Raw genomic sequence first — 23,698 nt, forward strand, 5'->3', positions numbered from 1 at the left:
AGCTCAGTGGAAGCTCGCTCAGGTCTATCTGAGACTGCATGGGCCTCCATTTTGAGGAGTTAGAGTAGGGAAAGCCAGGCAGACTTTTCTGTTCTTTTCTCCTTTCCTTTTTTTGGAGTGGCAAGGTCAGGGGAAACAGCTGCACCCACCAGAGCCATGGATGATCCTCTCGGCCCCTTCAGGTAGGCTGACAGCACTCTGGCCTTGCCTCCTCGGGAGTGATGCAGGGTTTTTCCTTTTTGCCTGCTGTCACAGTGCTTTCGGCAATTTCCCCCCCTCTGGCGGAGTCTTTACTTGCCTGAATTATTGCATGATCTCTTGTAGACGCAGCTGTCTCCGTTCATTGAAATGCATGGAAGGAAATCGGTGCTCAGGATTGCATGTTCTTTGGGGGGGGGGGAGAAGATCAAATGTAGAAGCCATGCAAACCTGTCTTCTTTACCCCATCTCTCTCCTCCTCCTCCTTAGGCAGTTGAAAATTGCACTTGTAATCTCTCTCTGTGTCTCTGTCTCTTGGCTAGTTGCGGTATCAGAGCCAGCCTGTGCTGCTTTTGCCTGTGGCGCCTGCAGGGAAATATTTGGGCCTCTCAGAGGCAGTGCTGGGGAAGGGTTCAGGGAGGAGGAGGAGGGGTCATAGATCCGTAGCCATTGGCTGCTTTGGAGGAGGGACGGGACTTGCTTTGACAGCCAGTCTTGCTTGTTTTGGCAGGCAGGTGACGAGAGCAAGAGACCCTCCTCCTTTTCTGCAAAGCCCCATCTGCAAGCAGAGCTGCCCATAAGCAACTCTGCTGCCTAAAAAAAACAACAACCCCAAACATGGTGGCTTTGCTGTTAAGGCAGTGGAAAGGCGGGATGCCTGAGGAGTGTCTGCTCAGGGTGGGCAACTCGGGGAATTAAGGCCACATAACCGTGAACTTGGGCAAGACAGTGGTGGGCCACCACGGCCGTTGTGTTTTCAGTCCTTGGAGATTTGTTTCCATGTTGACTTTTTGGATGACTATTTGACTTGCAGAGGATTCCAAAAGAATACTATGGTGGTGTGTGGGTATAACAGATTTGTGGGGGCTTTGGACATTCCTGCCCCCCCAGCTGAGATGGTGCCCTAGAAAGCCCCCCCCCCCAATGCACACACACACACTGCAGGCAAAGTTGGAAGTGGATGACGCTTGTTTTGTCATTCCTGACTGTATCATTTGGAAGAAGACATGGCAGGCTTTTAAAGAACCCAGGGGGCTCTGCAGGCCACAAACTGAAAAGTGGCCCATTGAAATGAATATTGTAAATAAAGGCATCTGTGCCACGTCCCTGCATTGCCATAGAGGTTGCTGAAGCAAGTCCAGTACATGTGATGTTAAAGGGTTAAAGGGGTCCTGTCTGCTACTGAATAACTACAACTAAGGATTTATGTTCTGGTGGGTCTTTGGCAAGGGCCTTCTCTGATCTCAGTCAAGTATGCAATTTTGTTAATTTATGTGTTGGGAGCAGGCCAGGAGGATTCAATGGGAAGTTGACAGTTGGCTTTGATGGCTGTTCATTTTCCTCCTGCTCTCTAGTCAGGAGCGCCTTCTTTGAAGGGACAGACCTGGCCTGTTATGGGCAGAACTGTATGTTTTCTGGGTGAGTATGGGACCTGGCCACTGAAAAACCATACAAGTTGGTAGGTCTCCCAAGAACTTGCCATGGCAATATATGCATAGGAGCAGCACCCACTGAAAGTTGGTAAGGAAAACTAGTGGACCTTCAGCTTGTCTGGACTTGGGTCTTGGGTTGAGCGGTGTCTTGCTTGACCATCTCCAGTCAACACCTCTCTGTACTGTTGCAACTCTGCATTCCCACCTACTTTGCCTCAATGCTCCTCTGTCATCACTTTATTCCACATACTGCAAATTATTTTAATACAGTTTTGAACCACAGTAGCAGAATAAAGTGTGCAGTGTACTCAAATACCTGCTTAACATTGCCGGGGGTACTGATTTGGCTTTCCTTAGCTCAGAATATTGAATTTTGTTTAGCAGGGCACATGCCGACTATTACAGGAGATCATATTAAGAATTCCCACTTTCCGATGCACCTGTTACCCCCAGTGCATGTTGTGTTTCGATATGGCTCCATGGCAGCATATTAAGACTGTCCTTCCACTGAGTCATTCTATCAGGTCACTCTGCACCTTCCCACTGTCATTTGCGTACTTTCAAACCCATTCCTGTTCTGTGTGGGCAATTTTTGGCATTAGTAAAGCAGAATGTTGGAGTGATTTGGTGCCTGGGCATAATCTGTAGGCACCCTTGTTGAAATTAGGTGGGAGCAGGAGCCTTGTTTGTGCCATTTTGAATTCCACAGAGAATGATGGCATGCCAGTTTTCCAATCTGCACATTAAACCATGGTCAGAGCAAGTGCTCCTGTTGACACTCTGTGATGGTTGGGACCATAATGGTAAAGTGAGCCTGTTGGATAGCTTGGGTGAACCCTTTTTCTTCTTCTTCTTTTGAGCTTCTAAAACCAAACACAGATGTACAGCATGAGTTGATGTGACGGTACGTTATGATCCGGGGGCAGATCACTGTTTCTTTCCAATACATTGATTTTCCAATTGCTGTGTGCCAGCATGTCTGTAAATTTTTCTGTGTGTGCAGCAGCTTTGCTATTTGTTTTTAGGTGATCTCTAAAATCACTTTCAGGGATATTAATGGTGTTTTCTCTTAGCTTTGACTTGGCTTGCTTGTTTTGGAGAATGACACAAGAAACTTTCAAAGAGAAGTCTGCACAGTATCCTGATGAGCTCAAATTAACTTGAGGCTTCTCCCCAACCCTGTTGTTAAAACCTTTAAAAACTTGTTTGCTAATGGCATTTTTGTGGCTGTATATCTGATGGTTTTAGCCTACTGTGGTAATGTGATGTTGGCTGTTCCTTGTGGCAAACCTGTCTTAAGGCAAGGTTAAAATTGCTCAAGCCCAATTAGGGATGACTTTAACATACCATGCATCTTCACAGAGTGATTCTTGGCTTTCTCCCAGGATTGAGATGGATTCAGGGTAGACGTGGGTCCAGAACAGTCGAATATTGCACTGGATCAGTTGCTGTTTCTCTGGGGAGACGGGGCAGTTGGGGAGGCTTGTTCCAAATTCATGAGGACTAGAATTTTTCATAGCTGGTGGGTAGTACCCAGGGTTGATCCATGTGAATGAATGGACGCGACTATGTTATGCCCATTAATTTCATTGGTTCTTCTTTGAGTGGGACTTAGTTTTATACAACACAAATTCTTATGTAATTTAGGCTTTTTGCAGTTGTTATTTGGATTTGCTTCAGAAGTACCGTGAGTGAAAGTATTTCATTTTGGAGCGTTGAATATTCATATTTTTTTCCTGTTAACATGGTTATTGCGTTACTAGACCGAAACAATCTATTCCAGCATGTTTTGGACATCCACATCATGACAGTCACCTCCTCCCTCTTGTTGTGTTGGAGCTCAGTCAGCTCCTGGTATTCAAAGGTAGACTTGTCTCTGTCCATGAGAGTTCCATTCAGCTTATGTGGCTCACAGCCATTTTATTTTCATTCTATTATGTTTGTAAATAATGGGTCTATCCTCTATGCCAGGAGTCGCCAACATGGTGCCCTCCGGCTGCTGTAGCTTCCATCATCCAGTGTGGTGTAGTGGTTAAGAGCGGTAGTCTCGTAATCTGGGGAACCGGGTTCGTGTCTCCGCTCCTCCACATGCAGCTGCTGGGTGACCTTGGGCTAGTCACATTTCTCTGAAGTCTCTCAGCCCCACTCACCTCACAGAGTGTTTGTTGTGGGGGAGGAAGGGAAAGGAGAATGTTAGCCGCTTTGAGACTCTTTAAAGGGAGTGAAAGGCGGGATATCAAATCCAAATTCCTCCTCCTCCTCCTCCTCCTCCTCCTCCTCCTCCTCCTCCTCCTCCTCCTCCTCCTCTTCTTCTTCTTCTTCATCCCTGACCATGGTCACACTGGCTGAGGCTGATGGGAGTTTGAATCCAACAACAGCTGGAGGGCATTGCATTGGCTGACCCTGCTCTGTGCAGTTGTATCATCCATTTCAGAGTCCCATTTCAATTAGTGCCCATCACCTCATCCTCTGGTGTGAACCTCCAGAACTACAACAGGGGTTGTGGGACATAATTAGCCTTTGACATAAAGTCATATTTGCAATTGCTACAGAGTGGGAGGTGAAACCAGTCATGTTTGTGTATGTTGCATCCTTGTGAACCTTTGATATACTTCAGCATTATACCTGGTGTTCCTCAGAATCTCAAGCCTTTTTAACAGAAGCTGATAAATATTTTCCCCGCCTCAACTCAGGGAATATTGTCTCCTGTTCCTTCTAATTCTAAGTCAGGTGTCCCACCCTTTGAGGCATGGCTCCTCTGGATAGGGCCTTTGCAGTGGTGGCAGCATCCAGAATTTCAAATGCCTTCCTGGCATGTTTGCTTGGTGCCTGCTTTGTTAGCTTTTTTGGCACCAGTTTAAAACGTATTGTCCAAGCATTTGGCATTAAAAAAAAAGATAAAACAAATTGTTATCAAAGTTTTCCAAGAATGATAGCACTACCACTAATAGGAGGGTTTGTATACAGCTAAGTTTTATTTAGAGTAGACCCATTAAAATTAATGGACTCATGTTAGATGTGTTTATTAATTTCAGTGGCTCTGCTCCTTCGTAACATTTAACATTGGATACAAGTTGTACAAGTAAAGGAAGACGCGTGTAGAAGAGAGATAGTGTTTCTGGTCCATGGAAGCATGTGGAATGTTTATAACTTTGTAATTATGACATAGGTAGAAAATAATTAAATTTCAGTTTTACAACTAGTATACTTTGTATTTGTCTCCTTTGGGTATAGCACTCTAGTCAATGCATACAAGAAACAAGAGCAAGCTAGGATCCTAAAATGGAGGGGTTCCTTGAGTTATTTTAAAAACTTCTCATGGATTATTTGACATGCTGTTGTTGGATAGTTGTTGCCTTCTTGCTACGTTAACATCTTATTGCTTTGGTTTGTATGGCACGTTAAGCCAACCAATGCTTAGTGCCAAACCATGGCTTAGTGCAGCCACTCCCCTTCTTCCTGATCATTTTGCCTCCGTGCCGAGCTAAACCATGGCCTGGCTTAGTGTAACACCTGAACCCAGGCTTGTGTTTTAGCTCTCTCTTAGTGACATAGAGAGCTGCCTCATACGGAGGCCATTGGTCTGTGCAGCTCAGTACACTGACAGGCAGCGACTCTACATCCTTTCAGGCAGAAGTCTCTCCCATCTCCACCTGGAAATGCTAGGGATTGAACATGGGACCTTCTGCTCTCAAAGCAAGATATTCTGCCAATGAGATACAAGCTTTCCCCAAATAGAAGGTTAACCACAAGCTGTAGCCAAGGCAAGGAGGGCTCACACAGTTATCCTCTTCTGTTTTGTCTTCACCTTGTGAGGCTGAGAGATAGTGACTTGCCCGAAGTAAGCCAGTAAGCTTCATAGCTGATCAGGGATTTGAACTGACTTCTTCCTGGTCCTAGTTTTGACTCTTTAACCTCTATACCACACCAGCATATTCTAAGACAGGATTTGGGTCAGGATCCTTTTAAACTGTTGTGTCTATTTATGCTTCATATCTACTTGGAAGAATCAAATGCTGCATACATCAGTTCCAATTCAGTGCCAGGAAGCAAAAAAGGGATATTTGAAAGGCCCAATGTAATGGAGTCTATAAATGGCAGTAGGCCAGTTATTAGAACAGTTGAGCCGCTGGGCTGAAATGTGGACAGATAGAAAGCATTTTTGGCCCTGATTCCATAGTAATATTTCAAATGCTCAGTTTTGTGCATACAGGCATTCCTCTGGGCATGTTACTCGTTCTCAGCCTCTGTTCTGCCATCTGTGAAATGGGAAGTTATTGGAGGCCATTGCAGGTTAAAAAGAACAAGAAGCTAAGGGAATAGGATTAAGCACCTAATGCTAAAACAAACAAAAACCCAAATGAAAGAAAGTTATGTGAACATAGAAAGGGGTAGAGATAGGAGCATAGAAAGCTGCCTTATATCAAGCCAGATCATTAGTCCAATCTAGCTCAGTACTGTCAACACTGACCGGCAGCAGCCCTGCAGGGTTTCATGCATGAGTACTTCACAACCTTTTCTGGAGACACCAGGGGCTGAACTTGCAGCCCTTTGCCTGCAAAACATGCACTCTACTACTGAGCTCTGGCCCTTTCGCATATGTTGTCCCTGTCCTCAAGGGCTTGTTCACCTTGAAAAGATAAAGCCACCTTTCAGATGCTCAGACCCCACTCCCTCCTCTTGACCTAGCTGGTTGGAAGTACAATCTCCTTGGACCACCAGTAGTTCACTCAAATCACTGCCAGGTGGTGTCTGTTAGCTTTGCTAATGCTCCCCCCCCCAAAAAAAATGGATCGGGCCAAGGATCTCATGTACTGCTCTGCCTCCGTGATTGACCAGCCAGATACTCCAGGGGACGCTCATAAGCAGAGCAAGATGGAGGTGGCAGCTTCCTGTTCTTTGCCCTCAGCATCCCATAATCAGCAGTATATGCGCGGAACAGAGAGGCTTGAGGAGCAATGCTGATGGCTTCACTCATTCCTCTCCATATCAGCCCACACCCTTGAGGCAGTTGCTCGCTGTCTAAATTGTGAAGGAAGGGTGGTGGGTATTTTTGCGTTTAAATAAGAAAATAGTTGTGATGCATCCAAGAGACAGGAAATGCAGGCTTGCATCAGAGAGACATGGGCTTTGGTCCTCGACCAGGATGCCCTTTCGCAAGTGGCCGCCCCCCAGCCATCTCAATCTGTGAAACGGAAGTATGAGTATAACTTATGTTCCTATCCTTCCAAGCCTTCAGCGCCAAGAGCAATATCCAAAGAGCCTACATCCCAAAGTTGCCATGAAGGTGACATTTAGCTTTAAAAACAAAACAAATGCACATACAGAATTTGGTGCTGATCTTTGAAAGTGAAATCCATTTAGCAATATCCACATTAGGAAGTGTGAAAGAATTAAGAGAGGAGGAAGACAATTCAGGCAGGCTTCCACAACTTGATCGCATTCACACCCTACATTCAAAGCACTATGATAACACTTCAAGCAGGCATAGCTTCCCCCAAAGCTGTCTCCTGGGAGCTGTAGTTTGTTAAGGTTGCTGAGAGTTGTCAGGAGACCCCTATTCCTCTTCCAGAGCTATAATTTCCAGAGTTCCCTGGGAAAGGGATTGATGGTTAAACCGCTGCGAGAGGGGAACAGTGGTCTCCGAACAATTCTCAGCACCCTTGACAAACTGCAGATCATTCTTTGTGGGAAACCAAGACTGCTTAAAGTGATATCACAGTGCTTAAAAATGTAGGGTGTGAATGTGTCCTATGTATTTGGTCTACAACTCCTATCAGCTCCAGCCTGCGTGGGTGGTGGTGTACAGAATGTCTGGAAGACATGAGCTTGGGGCAGCTGCCTTGTATTGAGCCCATCTTTTGGTCCATCTGTTCCAGGAACCACAGGCAGGTTGAGGCCTCCATAGCTCTGCTTGAGCAGGAGATGCCATGGCCAGAACCCAGAAACCCTCCATACATAGAGCATGTGCTCTAACATCAACCAGCTGAGCCTAACGGTTTAGTCCCAAGGCTTTTGAGGGAGCCCTTTGGTTATTTCTGTAGCTTCTGTTACACAAAGAGTTTTATCCATTTGCCAGCCTTGTTGAGTAGGCTGGAGGCGATCACTTGCTCATGACCGTGGAGATGAGTCAGTCTCCAGCAGCACACAGGAGCAAGCTGCTCCATGGTCATGAAACCGCATAAAGGTTTTGCCAAAGCTCTACAAACTGGGAAGGGTTTTAGGAACTCTGTACATTATTCAGGTGGTAGTGGTGGGATTTAGTGGATAGGATTGCCAAAGTCAGAGGTGCAGGAGACTCTTTTCTTTCTCCTTTAAAACATACTGTGCTTGAAGTTGGCCCTTTTACTAATGTGTTGGGCGCCTGTCCCAATGTCCCCATACAAGGTGGGGATCTGGAGTACATGCTGTAGCTCAGTGGCAGAGCAACTGCTTTGCATGCAGAAGGTTCAGTCCCCAACATCTCCATTTTAGGCTGGGGAAGAGCTCTGCCTGGAACCCCGGAGAGCTGCTGCCAGCCAGTGTAGACAGTGCTGAGCTAGATGGCACATTGGTCTGACTCAGTATAGGGCAGCTTCCTATGCTCCTATTTGAGCTCCTGCAAGGGAAATATAAGCTAATTGTCCAGCCTTCCTATCAGTCTTACTTTCTTCTCTCTCCCACTTGCCGGGACCCCCACGTTGATTCCCACCTTGCTTTGAAGCCAGAAAGGGCAGTTCTCTTGTCTCGTAGCCAACACCCCCCACCCCCCACTTATCTGCCTGAGGATTAGAGGGCTCCAGTGCACCCTGGGATGGGGTGGGTGTGGGTGGCGGTGGCGGTGGGGGAAAGAGTCCCTTCCTTTTTGATATTCATTTGCAGGCCTCCAGTTCCTTTCTGTCCAGTCCCTGTTTATTCAAGAGACTACAGCGTTTCCATGGCAACAGGTTACTTTTCAAAGGGGGAACATCTTGTCATTATATTTAATCCGCTGCAGCTGAAGAGGGACTGAAATATTAAGTTGTTGTTGCTATGGATACCACTTTTGTTACATTGCTTTCCTTTGGTGTCAGATTTCATACACTGCGCTGGCTCCTTTGCTCCTCTCATCATCCTCACCCCCTCCTTACCCGCTTCCAACCTTATCCCTTCCCCACCCCCACCCCCAATCTCATGGAGTAAACAGCCCAACACTCCCCCCCCATTATTGTTTCATTTACTCATTGACCTTAACCTAATTTTTTTTTAATCAACTGTGTCTTTTTATCCTTGTGTGTGTGTGTGCGCGCGCAAGGGTAAATGCATACTTCTTTCAAAGTTTTGAGTACCCCAGAAGCTTCCCTCCATAAAAAACCCTATGCTTCTTAACTGCATCCTTCCTTTTCTCATATTTAAACAGAGCTAGGAGGGAGGGATGTGCAGAGTAAAAGAGGGCAAAATCCAAAGTGATCCAGGCAATATCTGGAGGCAGCAGTGTTGGAGATTTGTAGGTTGAGACGTGTGGTGTTTTGGGGTTTTTTTTAAAAATGCCTCTGGCAGTTAGCTGATCTTCCTGCTCCTTCTCGATGCTTGTATGTGTGTGCCTATAGATAGTAAAATAAAAACCTCTGCAAAGTGACAATCTGCACTTGTCCAGAGAAGCAGTATATGGAACGAGGACCACTCCACAGTAGCCAAGCAGGGGATGACGCAGCCTTTGAAAACCTTGGGAAAAGCGGGTGGAGATGCTGATCCACTGAAGCTATCCTAATAAGTGTTCCAGCCTTTGCCAACCCTGGTGTCCGCCAGATGTTTAGGTCTGGAACTCCCATCACCCCTTAGCCCAGCACAGGCTGGTGGGAGTTGGAGTCCAGGAAAAGATCCTGAGGGCAGCAGATTCGCATAGAATGATGGCTCTGTGATGATGGAATTTATGCATCTGGCCATGCATGGGCTGCATCAGACCATCTGGTCTAGTCGCTTGCTCCTCGCAGTGGTCTACCCAGATGCCTCTGGCAAACCCTCAGCCCAGGCTATGAAGGCAAGAGCTCTCTTGCACAGTTGCTTCCCAGCAATTTGCATTCAGTAGCATGCAGAACCAGGGCGACTAGGAAGCACTGCTTGACTTGATTTCTGTGAATTTGTCTTCAATCCTATTTAAAGCTGGCCAAGCCTGCAGCCCGTTGCTAGATCTCACAGCATAGAATGCCATCAATTAGCTATGCACTCCGAGAGGAAGTGCAATCTTTTAAGCCTGTCCTGGATCTTAAGTCTTTACCCCAGGAATGTGATGCCTGGGTGCATGCCCTCCCCAAGTGTTTGTTGGATTCCCGCTCCCATTAGCCCTGGACGTCAGGGATGATGGGAGTTGTAGTCCTGTAATATCTTTTTAGGGCCATAGGTTTCCCACCTCTCTCCATTATGTGTCCCCCATCCCCACCTCAGTCTCTCCTCATCCACACTGAAAAGCCCCTGTCTGTCATTTATAACCTTCCCTCTTGGGGAGCCACAAGGATGGGCTGCTCAACACACAGAAATACCCTTTAGGACAGGGTGGTCCAACACGCTGCCCCACGACCGCATGCGGCAACTTTTGACGCCCCCACCCTGCCCCACCCCTTGCACACATGCAACAAGGCAGTGTGCGGCTCACTTAGTATGAGAAGTTGGACTGCCTTGCTATAGAGTCTCCTTGTGCATGTGGAGGGTTTGCTCCAGAAATGTGCAGGAGCCGTCTGTGTGCTGGGATATAGCCTCTTATACCAGGGCAGGGTTTCTCAAACTTCTGAGTTCATTGATACCCCCCTCATAAGTTGTCAAGGCCCCAGCCCAAATTCTTAGGTGTATAAATGAAAACAAGTCAAGGAATATCAAAATATACAGTGGTGCCTCACAAGACGAAATTAATTCGTTCCGCAAGTTTTTTCTTCTTGCGAGTTTTTCGTCTTGCGATGCACGGTTTCCCATAGGAATGCATTGAAAATCAATTAATGCGTTCCTAGGGAAACCGCCTTCAGACCAGGTCCGGGGACAGTCTGTCCCCCGACCTCTTCTGAAGGCTGAGGGCGGGGGAACAAGGGCTTTTCTTCCCACCCCAGCCTTCAGAACAGCTTTCTGAAGAAAAGCCCTTCTTCCCACCTCCCGCCCCGCAAGCTCCGGGGACAGGAGGGCTTTGCTGCCGACCACCAGCATTTTAAAAGCCCCTGCTGTCCCGGGGCGATTTTAAAATGCTGGCGGGCGGGAGCAGAGAAGCAGCCCCCTGCGACCCTCTCCCGTCTGGAGAGGTGACGTGCGCCTATGGCAGGAGCCTCCATAGGCGCGCGTCACCTCTCCAGCTGGGAGAGCGCGCGCGGGGCTAAAGCAGCCCCCTGCGACCCTCCCCCGGCTGGAGAGGTGACACTCGCCTATGGCAGGAGCCTCCATAGGCGCACGTCACCTCTCCAGCTGGGAGAGCGCGCGCGGGGCTAAAGCAGCCCCCTGCGACCCTCCCCCAGCTGGAGAGGTGACGCGCGCCTATAGAGGCTCCTGCCATAGGCGCGCATCACCTCTCCAGCCGGGGGAGGGTCGCAGGGGGCTGCTTTAGCCCCCCCGCGCGCTCTCCCAGCTGGAGAGGTGACCCGCACCTATGGAGGCTCCTGCCATAGGCGCGCGTCACCTCTCCAACCGGGAGAGGGTCGCAGGGGGCTGCTTTAGCCCCGCGTGCCCTCTCCCAGCTGGAGAGGTGACGCGCGCCTATGGAGGCTCCTGCCCCGCTCGGGATGGCAGTCCCGGGATGGCAGACAGCTCTGCGCCGGCATCCAGAGCGGGGCGGGACTTAGCACCCCGCTCGGGATGGTGGCGCAGATGTGCCTGCAGTCCCGGCAGGGCAGACAACTCTGCGCCGCCATCCCGAGCGGGGCGGGACTTAGCGCCCCGCTCGGGATGGTGGCGCAGATCTGCCTGCAGATCTTCGCCCCCGGCTCCCGATGGCCGTGCAGAGCTGCGCTGATCCCGGCACGGCAGACAGCTCTGCGCCGCCATCCCGAGCGGGGCGGGACTTCTCTGCTGTCCCGGGGAGATTTTAAAATGCTGGGGGTCGGCAGCGAACGCTTCGCTCCCGCCCGCCAGCATTTTAAGATCGCCCGGGGCAGCGGAGAAGTCTCCGCTGTCCCGGGAAGGCAGGCGGGGGGGAGCAAAGACTTTTGCCCCCCGCCGGCCTTCAGAAGAGGTCCAGGACCTCTTCTGAAGGCCGGCTGTGGGCGAAAGTCTTTGCTCCCGACCGCCAGCAATTTAAAACAGGTCCCCGGAGATTTCCCTATGGGCTTTCGTCTTGCGAAGCAAGCCCATAGGGAAATTCGTCTTGCGAAGCAAGCCCATAGGGAAATTCGTCTTGCGAAGCGCCTCCGAAACAGAAAACCCTTTCGTCTTGCGGGTTTTCCGTCTTGCGAGGCATTCGTCTTGCGGGGTACCACTGTATGTCAGCATTTAATCATCACCAATCAGTTGGCATTGCTAGGAATTGTAAAGCATAAAAAGTGCAGGAGAGGATATTCTTGTATCATGGAATCATCTTATGAACTACAAAGGCTCCTCATTGGCACCCTGTACATGCCTACACTTTTTATTTCCGAGACTTATTGTTTTGTAATTCCAAAAAAATATTTGCGGCATACCTTGTAAACGTCTTTTCCACCTCAGACTTTCTTTTTAACCCCCTTTCAACCCATAGGTCTTTTTTCACCCCACGTGCAGTCCCATCGACCTGGGGTGCTTGTGTGTCAATATCAACCCTGTGGTAGGGGTTTGGATGCATCTTTTGAAAAGAGTTGAGCAGCAGCAGAGCTTCTGTCTGAATCTGCTGAGCCTGGGGGCCAGAACGCAGCCCCGGCTGCCTGCCTGCCTGCCTCTTTCTGTTCAGAGTGTTCTTATGAAGACCACACAGCGTCTTTTTTGCTATACCTCTTTCTGGGCAGGGAGCCATTGTACAGAAAGGTGTTGGAATAAAGGGATGGGTTTAGCGGCTTGTTTTTCTCACTATAAACCCAACTGTGGGAATAAAAAGAGCTGGGATTGCAGAAAAGATTACACAGAGCCGCCTGTATTTTGCAACTCGGCGAGCATTGATTCCTATTCATGCATTTCCCCTCCCTTTACATAATAAAAGTGCGCTTCATCTTTCCTTGTCTCGCTGTGAACTCCATAGAGGGAGAAGACAATACAGTGGCATATTCCAGCTGCAGGATGTTACTGGTTTGAAATAGATTCTATGTATGCAGTGAGCATCTAGGTATGTTGTAACATGCATACACGTCCTTAAGAGCAAAATTAGGTCAGATAAATTCAGGTTGACCTTCAAAGTGCATATGATTATGTATGGTTGGCTAGGGTTTCTTCAGGCTGGTATTTAACCACTAGCCTTGTGGCCACTGGCAATCGGGAATTGCATGTAGGTGAATAAAGGTGATGTTGCAGGTAGGACAGAGTGCTCCTCCACTGGCAGCCCACAGCAATCTAGAGGATCTTTCTTTTCTTTTGTAGGTTGCTAACTTTTATTCACCTGCCTGAATGTCATCTCCTTCTCCTACATCACCTTCTACATATATGTATTAAGGCAATGTATGCAAAATAATAATAAAAAGCTTTAAAAAGTTAAAAACAGGAGAGAACATAATAGCAAATTAATTAAAAATAAATAAAAGGAGACATCCATGGCAGAGACCTGTTCATTCAGCTGGGGAAGCCTCCTAGAACAAAAATGCCTCCAGTTGTTCTGGAAAATATCTCGATGGAGATGCTGTTCCACAGAACAGGGCAGCCACACTAAAAGCCCTACTCTGAGTTACTGCAGAGCAGGCTTTTGAGACCTTTGGAACTCGCAGGAGAAGCTTGACCACAGTGCCCTACTGGGTGTATAAGGGACAAAGCTAGATTCTCAGGTAACCTGCTCTTGGCCAGGGGTCCACAACCTTTTTCAGCTGTGGGCCAGTCCACCATCCCTCAGACCATGTGGTGGGCTGGACTATATTTTTTTGGGGGGGAATGAACGAATTCCTATGCCCCACAAATAACCCAGAGATCCATTTTAAATAAAAGGACACATTCTACTCACGTAAAAACATACTAATTCCCAGACTGTCTGTGGACTGGATTGAGAAGGTGATTGGGCCACATCCGGCCCACAGGCCTTAGGTTGCCTACCTCTGCTCTTGACTATAAGTTTCCGCACAGCTGATTCCAGGGACCTGTTTTAGGGAATGTTGGTTCATGGCTAATCGATCAGCAAAGCATTGATTGAAAGCGATTATTTTCCTCAGCTGGAGAGGTCCTCAGAGCGACTGACATATCAGCTGAAAGCAACGTGGTTCCTGCTCTCAGGCTTTGCAGTGTAAAAAGACATGATACAAAAGGAAAATAGGATTTGGGGGAGAGTAGAGGAAAACAAGCAAACTTGGGCAGCAGATTCTTAATGTTACAAGATTCTTAAAATAAGCAGATGGAAGCAGGCTGCTCAGAGATCAGTAACAATTATTTGTGGGCCCCTGAGAAATAGCTTTCCACCCCAACCTACCTAGAAGTAGCTGTAATAAACCTGGAAGTTGCTGACCTTTCATATTGGGCCTCAAGTCTTCTGGGGGAAGCAAACCTTCTTGGCATAAGTAGCAATGCATGTAAGCATTGAGGTGTGGAAAATGCTTTCTTTAAAACCTCCTTTGACCCAGAGCTGGTGTTATGGATGATGTGCCAGATGGGTGGCAGGGAGACCTGTGTTCAAATCAGTACTCAGCCACAAAGCTCACTACGTATGGCTTCCATGGTTTTCTGTTGACTTACTGGGTTGTTGCATGCTATTCTGAGCTTTGGAGGAAAAGTGTGGGATAAATTCACGCTAAGTAAATAAAACCTTAAAAGGTAAAGGGGACCGCTGACCATTAGGTCCAGTTGTGGCCGACTCTGGGGTTGCGGCGCTCATCTCGCTTTATTGGCCGAGGGAGCCGGCGTACAGCTTCCGGGTCATGTGGCCAGCATGACTAAGCCGCTTCTGGTGAATCAGAGCAGCGCACGGAAACGCCTTTTACCTTCCCGCCGGAGTGGTACCTATTTATCTACTTGCACTTTGATGTGCTTTTGAACTGCTAGGTTGGCAGGAGCAGGGACCGAGCAACGGGAGCTCACCCCGTCGCGGGGATTTGAACCACCAACCTTCTGATTGACAAGTCCTAGGCTCTGTGGTTTAACCCACAGCACCACCCGCGTCCCAAATAAAACCTTAGCTTTCATTTAATTAAAAAAGAAATGTTATTGTACTTCTTTTGGAAAGGAAAATGTAAAAGAAAACACTTACTGCCAAAGATGCTGCCTCCCAACCATAAGAGTATAAATGTTTGTAGCTGGCACCCACGCTGTTGGCATTTCCCCCAAAATAAAGGTTGACAGCTTAGCACTAAGCTTAGTTAGCAAAGGTCCAACCCTCAGGAAATTTATTTCAGGGCCACAGAGTTAAAAAAGAAAAGAAAAGAAAGAAGCAGCAGGCCTCGCAGTGCCAAAGCTGAGAGCAAAACCCTAAAATACCTAGTCTTGCAAGTTAAGGTGTCCAATAAATTTTTAGCCCAAGGCTTTCCTAGGTGTGCCTCTTAGATGTTAGTGGTGAGTCCCATGCTGAGCAAAGGAGCCAGGAGGGCCCAATGGGCTAAGAACTGCTGCTGGAGGCCAGAATTGGAGTTAAAATAGAGTGGCATTCTCTGCATGCAGCTAGATGGCAGCCTCTTGCTGGAGACGTCCTTTGGATGAAACATTGAACAAACAAAGGTGGGGGCGGAATCAGATCCCTTTTGCCACCACAATTTCCGCCCCCGTGCTTTTTGGGCACTGACATTTCAGATTGGGCACGCACGTTCTCCGGCTTCACCCTAGGGTGTCTTTCTGAAATGAACAACGCAACCAGGATTGGGGTGGGTGTGTGTGTGTGTGTGTGTGGTGCTGGGGAAGGTTCTTGATTCATGCAAGCTGTAAGCAGACGCAGCCTCGGTTTCTTTTTAAAAGGCTTTTCCCATTAGGCGAAGGCTGAACGGGGAGCAGCTGAGGCACCATGTCACCGTGTGTCATTCTTCACATTTTGCAAAGGGTTGCTTCCCATGCTGTTGCTGATCAAATGACTTGGTTTTAACATTGTTTTTGGTTTTGGGGTGCACCAAGTTTCCATCTTAAAATTCCATTCTTAGCAGATGGGGAAAATAGCCCCCAGAGGCCGACTTTACGAACCTGCTGCCCTCCAGATGTCCTGAACTTAAAACTTTTCTCCCCACCCCACCCCACCCATCTGGTCTGGGATGATGGTTGTTATAGTCCAAATAGCAAAGATTGCTCTGGAGTCTTGCTGGAGGCTGGAGGGATTTTTCCCTGCACCGTTTTGAAATGGCATTAAAGACTAACCAGACATTCTGTGGTTTTATTCCCAGTTGTGCTCTCAAAGCAGTGGCTGTACATGCTCACCCAGTACACGGGGTGTGTGCGTTGCACCACTTGGTTCCCCTTACTCACTGGTGGTTCTGTATCTTTCCATTGCAGGCGGTTGAACAGCACACAGGGTGAAATCCGGGTTGGGCCTAGTCATCAGGTAAGACTTCCTTACATAATGGGAACATCAAGTGACTGAACTGTCTCTTTCTGGCCATCTGTGATCTGCAACTCTCAAGGTGTCATCCACGTCCCCCTAAGCGTGCTGCGGTTGAAGAGGGAGGTTGACGCCACGTCAGGATGCTCACAGATCTTTTGTGTTCGAAGTGCATCTTGATCCAGGGCCGCCCAGGCGTTCTGTGACACTGCATCAGTTAAGGGTCTACAACCCTTCTGCCCATACAGAGCAACAGTGACCATTGGCTCACAAACATTTATTTATTTGAAAATATTTCTATATCATCCGCACACACAAACACTCTATCAAGGCAGTGAACACTGTAAGAGCTATTACTCATCCTAGCTGCCTGTGCCTTGAGCCCACTAGAAAGCACAGAGTGGTCTTGGGAGGGGAAGGGTCTTCCCTCACTTCTGTTGAAAGCAGCCGCTCAGTCACTGACAGGCCCGTGTGTGACTAAGAGAATGAGTTCTGGACCCAGAGGCCCCTGGCTCAAATGTCACCTCTGCTATGAATTCACTAGGCTCACATCTGCTCATCAGTCCACCCCACCCAGTGAACCATAGGAACAGTAGCTCTCAGAGAGGTATTATTTCCAGCACCCTTAAAAAAAAATAAAGTTCCCAGGATTCTTTGTGGAAAGCCATGTGCTTTAAATGTGTGGTGCGGATAGCATCTAGTTGTCCATAAGCAAACCACGAAGGTTCAGACGTCCCCTCTGTTGCCATGTGGTGATAATACTACTGACCCACCCTGTAAGGTTGTTGCGTGAACACCCAGACGCATTATATAAGTGCCAAGTGGTATTTATCATGTCACCGTTTCCCCTCTTTTACCACTAGTCTCTTCAAATCCTGTAGCATCCCCTGGAGGCAAGCAGCCTTTTTGTTTCCTTTTCCTTTCTTCAAAAAAAGCAGCCCTGCAGGGCTTAGGTTGTTGCGTGCTCTGCACAGTAAGCCTTCTGGGACTCGCTCCCTTGAGTGCCTTATTTGAAAGCTTCCTTGCCGAGCAGAATAATCCCTTCTCTCAGTGTAAAACGGCTTAATTTTTATTAAATAGCATTTTGAATGAGGGCCTCGAGGGTGCGTGCCAAGGTACCCTTTTCACATCTGTATATGCTGCTGTACTACTTTGGACACCTCTCAGGTTGGAATCTTGACTTTCTCACACTTTGCTTCTCAGTCCCATTAAGGGCAGGATTGGAGAGACCACTTTGGTGCATCTCTCTCTCTTTCTCTCTCTCTTTTTCTCCTGTGGTTTATGTGTGTGGGAGAGTTTTAAATGCTCATAATGCCACAGACTATGCTGCAGAATGATCAAGTATATCCCTGAGGTGTTTTTGTAGGAAAATTTGTAGGAAAATTCCTGCCCAAATAAGGTTGTTTAAAATTGTACAGTGGTGCCCCGCAAGACGAATGCCTCGCAAGACGAAAAACCCGCTAGACGAAAGAGTTTTCCATTTTTTGAGTCGTTCCGCAAGACGAATTTCCCTATGGGCTTGCTTCGCAAGACGAAACGTCTTGCGAGTTTGTTTCCTTTTTCTTAAAGCCGCTAAGCCGTTAATAGCCGCTAAGCCGCTAATAGCCGTGCTTCGCAAGACGAAAAAACCGCAAGACGAAGAGACTCGCGGAACGGATTAATTTCGTCTTGCGAGGCACCACTGTAATCTGTTCCGTTCTGCTCATGGGCAGTAAAGTGTGATGAAGTGTCCTGGGGACTGCCAGAGCTCTCCAGCTGTGGATGTGCAGGTGTGTCCATGCAAAAAGATAATACAGGTTTAACTACCTTTAGCCACCTGTTAGCCAGATGTTAGGAAGCTGCCTTACAAACATTTCAGACAATTCAGCCTTCTAGCTCAGGGATAGCTGACTTCAACGGTTGGTGACTTTCTTGGGCAAGGAGAGGTATTGCCTATCATGCCTGTCACCTGACCCTTTATAACTAGAAATTGAACAAGGTGCCTTCTGCATGCAGACACTCCACCACTCAGCTGTGGTCCCTCCCAAATTCCAGGATAATTGTACATAAAAAGAGACCTGGTATGGTGTAGTAGTTAGAGTGTTGGACTAAGACCTGGGAGCCCAGAGTTCTAGTCCCTGCTCAGCCATAAAGCTCACTGGGTAGTCTTGGGCCAGTCACTGTCTCTTGGCCTAACCTACCTCACAGGGTTGTTATGAGGATAAAATGGAAAAGTGGGAGAACTGTTTACACCTTCTTGAGCTCCTAGAAGGAAAGGTTGGGTATAAATGTAATAAATAGGGCAAAACTGATACATTGGGGCTCTTTGGGTGGTATTCAGCTAACCTATCCCATCAATGCAAGGATTTTTCCCTGCACAATGGCACTCCCTCCCACTTCCCAAATCTGCTCCAGAGAACTGGAAAACTGGGACAGATTTAGGATAATACAGAGGGGAGGAAGGAGACAGGGAAGAATGTTCTGTTGCAGAAGCAGAAATTATTGCGCTGAAAGAAAATTCACTTAGCCCAACATTGGTTTCCACCCTGTATATAACAACCAAACAAACCCAGCAGTCTAGCAGAAATTGCCTTATTTCTGAATATACATACCTCATATAATCTACAAGATGATTTCATCTTGGGAGGTGGCATATCAGACACATTCACATAGGATGGGGTCTGTCAGCATCCATTAGCCATGATAGCTACATGGAGACTCCATATTCAGAAGCAGTATATCTTTTAATCCTAGTTGCTGGGGGGGATGCAAATAAAAGGGCGCAGGAGGGCTGCTGCCTTCATTCCTTGCTTGGGGTCCTCTCGGAGGCATCTGGTTGGCCACTGTTGTAAACAAATGCTGGATTAGACGGACCTTTGGCCTGATCCAGTTGGGCTACTTTTATATTTGTGTGACGAGGACCTTGAACCCAACCCCTAGATTTAAACAGAGTTGGTTGCATTTTTGGACTGTCTCAAGCTGTTGCATTATAAAGCTGGCTTGGAAATAATTCACTCACCTATAGCAAGTTAATTATCGACTTCAGGTGACTAGGCAGGAAAGTTTTTCAAACATTAGCTTCCTGCTTTCAGGAATAATTTTTATAGAAAGGTAGGCTAGTATTTTGTGCTGAGGCAGGGGAGACTAATAACTTTTGGTAGACTGACTTGGAAGACTGCTCTAAAGGGATACTTCCATTGTGAGAGTGTTGCTTTTCCACATTGACCGCTACAGATGAAGGAGGACTGGTTTTCTGTGCTTCACCTCCTCCTTTTCCTGGGTATTCTTGGGGTGCCTTCACAGCTTCTTGTTCTGCTGGCACTATTTCAGGAAGGTAGATAAATGTGTCAGTGTTCAGGTCCATTTTTGGCCTTTGCAGCCATACATTCAAGGGTCTGAGCACGCCCATTTGCTTCCAATCCCTCTTGATGCAAGTTACAGCCACTTTATAACATACCAGTGGTTGAGTTTGATGCATCATTTTCTTCCCTCTGGAGAAAAAGACCAGAGGAAAATACAAGTGGAGTGCTAGAATGTCTTCCGAACCTGTGGCATGTAATTACTGGTTAGATGTATCTATATGTATCTATATCTATATAAAATACAGCCTTTCAGATGTGCTTTGCATTGTAACCATGAGAGGTAATTACAGGCTTGAAAAGCTTTTTACTGTCTTGCAACCGTTGCTGTCAATGATCAAGGCTGCTAATTGAATCCTGCAGCAAGCGCACAGTGTGCCTTCATGCCACAGCACATTCTCACACTCTGGAAATGCCTGTGGGGTCAGTTGGGGGGGGGTGTCCCGATATCTCCAGGTCCAAGATGCAGTGAATGTAGGGATATGAGCAGGGCCAGATTTAGGTTTGATGAGGCCCTAAGCTACTGGAGGTAATGGGGCCCTTTATATGTCCAGCTGTCCTTTGTCAACAACAAATTATCACTGCTTTTTGTGTTGAATATATGCTCTCTATATATCATATATTATGGACCTAATAGGTATCTAAAGCCATTTGCACATAACAAATAGGAGCCTACTCAAAACAAAACACTGTTGTTGTATGTAGGTTTTATTTGTTTTTTATCTTATATTTTGGAAATGTACATCCAGTTTTTTCCCTTTACATTTTTTTGGGGCCCCCAAGAGAGTGGGGCCTTAAGCTATAGCTTGTTTAGCTTATATGTAAATCTAGCACTGGATATGGGATTGCAGGGGTCAAGACAGAGGAAGAGGATATTTTTGGCAAATCACTATAGGTCTCCAAGGAGGCTATGCAATTCAGCTTCACCTTTGCTATAGGAGGTAGCGATCAAGCAAATGACCTGCCTCTTCCTCAGCTGTGAAATGGGCATGGTCGAAAGGGTGGGAAACAAGCACAATGCCCCATTCCAAACACACACACACACACACACACACACACACACACACACACACACAAAAGCCACCTTCATTTGGTCACCTAGAGGCTGTTTTTCACACTAGGGATGAGTACTTTACCTGTCTATTTCTTCTTGCTTTATAAAATGTTTGGTAGAGCTCGGAAATACAATCCAGTGTCTCTGCATGTGTGCTAACAAACATCCTCTTGCTTCTGCCTCTTGAATTTTTTTCCCTCAAGGCCAAACTCCCAGAGCTGCAGCCGTTCCCTTCCGGAGACAGTGACACAGTGACGCAGCACGAGGAGCTTGTGTGGATGCCTGGGGTCAATGACTGCGACCTGCTCATGTACCTGAGGGCGGCACGGTAACGTGAAGCAAACACATCTCCCTCGTCCCTGCAGTGGGGAGTTGCTGCTTCAGGCGGCAGCATCCTGCTCAGAGATTGAGGTCTAAATTCCTGCATGCACAAAGGATTCCACATCTTGCGCTCGGGATAAATCTCCCAATCTTGTGGTGTAGTATAAATTTTAATTTGCTCGGCTGCAACTCCTGCAAAAACTGAGCGCTGTTGTCAGCAGACTTTTAGAAGCATAGGGATGTGCCTTATTCTGAGTCAGGCTGTTGGTCCATCTAGCTCAGAATTATCCACATTCGCTGTCAGGGAGTCTCTCACAGCCCTACCAGGAGATGATGGAGATTGCAGCTGGAACCTTCTCCATGTCAAGGCAGTTGCTTTCCCAATGAGTTACAGCTTTTCTTTTCTTTTTTGAATACTCTTCTTGTGTTTTTTAGGCAAACACAATAACAGTTCTTTTTTTGTCTTTTCAAGGAGCATGGCAGCTTTTGCAGGGATGTGTGACGGAGGATCCACGGAAGACGGGTGTGTCGCAGCCTCCCGCGATGACACTACTCTCAACGCACTCAACACAGTAAGTCTCCTGCTGTCGTGCCATTAACTTTGCACTAATCTTGAAATAGTTTGCTGTCTCTCCTCCCCCCCATCAACTTTGGGTTACTCCATGGGTCTTTGGTCATCTTAAGGCCCACCCCTCTTGCCTTCCAAAACGTGAGAATCATCTTTCTGGTTTGCCTTTCCATCTTTGAATGGTGGGTCATGGGATTGGCTGTATACAGCAGCATATTGTCTACTCTACCCCAATCTTCCCCAATCTGGTGCCCTCCAGCTGCAGCTGATGGGAATTGTAGTGCAAAACAGCTGGAGGTTGGGACTTGAAAAGTGGGACTTGAAGCCAAAGCCACAAGCTAAAGGTACTTCTTATGACTAAACACACTGTGCGCCTGTAGTTTTGGGCTTTTATTGGACTTTATGTTGTTGTTCCTTTTTAGGCACAACACAATGCATTGACCTCAGTTTCCCTGTGATTTTGCACTTACATTTCCTTAGCTCTCACTTGGGATGGGATGCCATCTGCTTCTGTGAGTTTTCCAGCTTTTAGCTTGCTCCATCACTTCTCACATAGAAGCTGTGATTTCTGCAGGAAGACCCGCTAATCACCAAAGAGCTTTGTGATTTTTACCATGGCCTCAGCTACAGCGCCACAGAGACTGGGTGTTCATATCCTAACTTCTCCCTGCTACCAACTCCTTTTCTAATTACATTTCTAATCCCATTGCAATCTGGAAGCTTGATGTTGCTTGTGCAGGAATCGTCTTTATTACTTCCATTGGTGGGCCATTTAGTAGCCACAGCTTTTGGTAGGGAAAATCCAAATACATAAATATGTGGATTCACCTGTGCAATTAACATGGTGCACTAGTGAAAGCCAGTGCAAGGGCTCCCACTAGTGGAACAGGGCTCTCCTCCCCCAGCTCACTTTTAATAGCATTCACTTAATGTGTTTCCTTTCCTACTGACCTCACTGTTGACAATTCTACCACCACACCCTGTATACAACTTGTGTACACCACCACTCTGTGATGACTCAGGATAAGACTAAATTCATTTGATAAAGTGGACTCCAGTCCATAAAAGCTCATTACATTTGTTTGTCTTTAAGATCCTCAATGCTGTTCAATAACATAGCTACCTTCCTGGAAACAGAACAACTGCAGAATTAAACCTGTTTCGTTTTAAAGAAACAATTATAAATATAAAAACACTATAAAAGAACAACAGTGCATGCATAAAAACACTTCAAGTCCAATACCAGTACCAACTGGGTAAAGATTTTAGAAGGCTTATTGAATTTATTTTTATTTAGAGCATTAGAACCTTGCCTTTCAGCCAAAAAGGCTCCCAGGGTGGCTTACATACAATCAGTTAAAACAAAACAGTCTGTACCCACAGGAATACAAACTTGAGGGGGGAAACATGACACACAAGGGTAAATCGCTGTTCTTATAATGACCAGGTGACACAGCTCAGGGGGCAGGAGGTGAGTGATGAAGCTGGGCCTCCAGCAGAGCTGATGAAATGAGCCCTGCTGCCTATCTCAGACTGTAGAGAAGGCGCCAGCTTGATAACGCAACCAAAGGGCGTTCCCCAAAAAAATATTGCCATATTGCAGATGGGGTAGCTGAGACTGAGAATAGCCAGCAAAAGGATCCTGCCATACGGCAGGGTGAAGCAACTTTATTGAAGTGGTACTGTAGCTTGGGAGAGCAGGGAATGCATCAAGACCTGAAGTGTTGAGCAAGGAGGGGTGCAGCTTGGACTCTTCTCCAGGCAGCAAAATGTCTTGTGCCAGTGTTGGTGTGCAGAGAGGAGCATTTTCCCTGAAGCTCATTTTAGTGACTTAGGTAAGAGAGTTGACTTGGAGGTTTTGTGGTTCACAAGCCAGACACGCTACCTCTGTGCTGACGTTTTCAACGACAGGTAGCCACAGTGCATAATTCTCTTCCACATAAATAATATAGAGCACCACTTTCTTGCTTGCTTGCTGGATTCGTCTGCTGTAGATTTGTGAGAAGTGCAGTAGGGGCCGAGCAGTGTCTGTGCATCACAATGGTAGTTACTGAATATCACTAGAGCTGAGCAGGTATTGAAATCTGAGTGGTAATCTAGATGGTGGCCCCTGCAAGGCCCAAATAAGAGCAGGAGATTTGTGGAATACCTTCGTTTGTTTTTTTTTAAAAGAGAAAATAGCAGCACAGCAAGTTTTGGTAACACTGGCAGGATTTTTAGAGCTGGTTTTTTCAGCTG

General features: G+C 47.1%; 1 protein-coding gene across 32 annotated transcripts in view; it reads left to right on the plus strand.

The window, feature by feature from the left end:
* The window catches only part of RERE (arginine-glutamic acid dipeptide repeats), a 348,430-nt gene that overhangs the window by 197,261 nt on the left and 127,471 nt on the right, over positions 1 to 23,698 (plus strand). For 30 of the 32 annotated variants that reach the window (XM_083512803.1, XM_083512817.1, XM_083512818.1 and 27 more), the window contains 3 exons: positions 16,134 to 16,182; positions 20,775 to 20,899; positions 21,365 to 21,464. In XM_083512803.1, the coding sequence (XP_083368929.1) occupies positions 16,134 to 16,182; positions 20,775 to 20,899; positions 21,365 to 21,464 (274 nt within the window). Of the gene's footprint in view, positions 1 to 4; positions 183 to 16,133; positions 16,183 to 20,774; positions 20,900 to 21,364; positions 21,465 to 23,698 lie in introns of those variants that run through there. The other 2 variants (XM_083512823.1, XM_083512824.1) reach the window with 1 other exon arrangement.

The sequence above is a fragment of the Podarcis liolepis genome (genome assembly GCF_965112155.1).
Source record: "Podarcis liolepis genome assembly, chromosome: 7".
Classification (NCBI taxonomy): domain Eukaryota; kingdom Metazoa; phylum Chordata; class Lepidosauria; order Squamata; family Lacertidae; genus Podarcis; species Podarcis liolepis.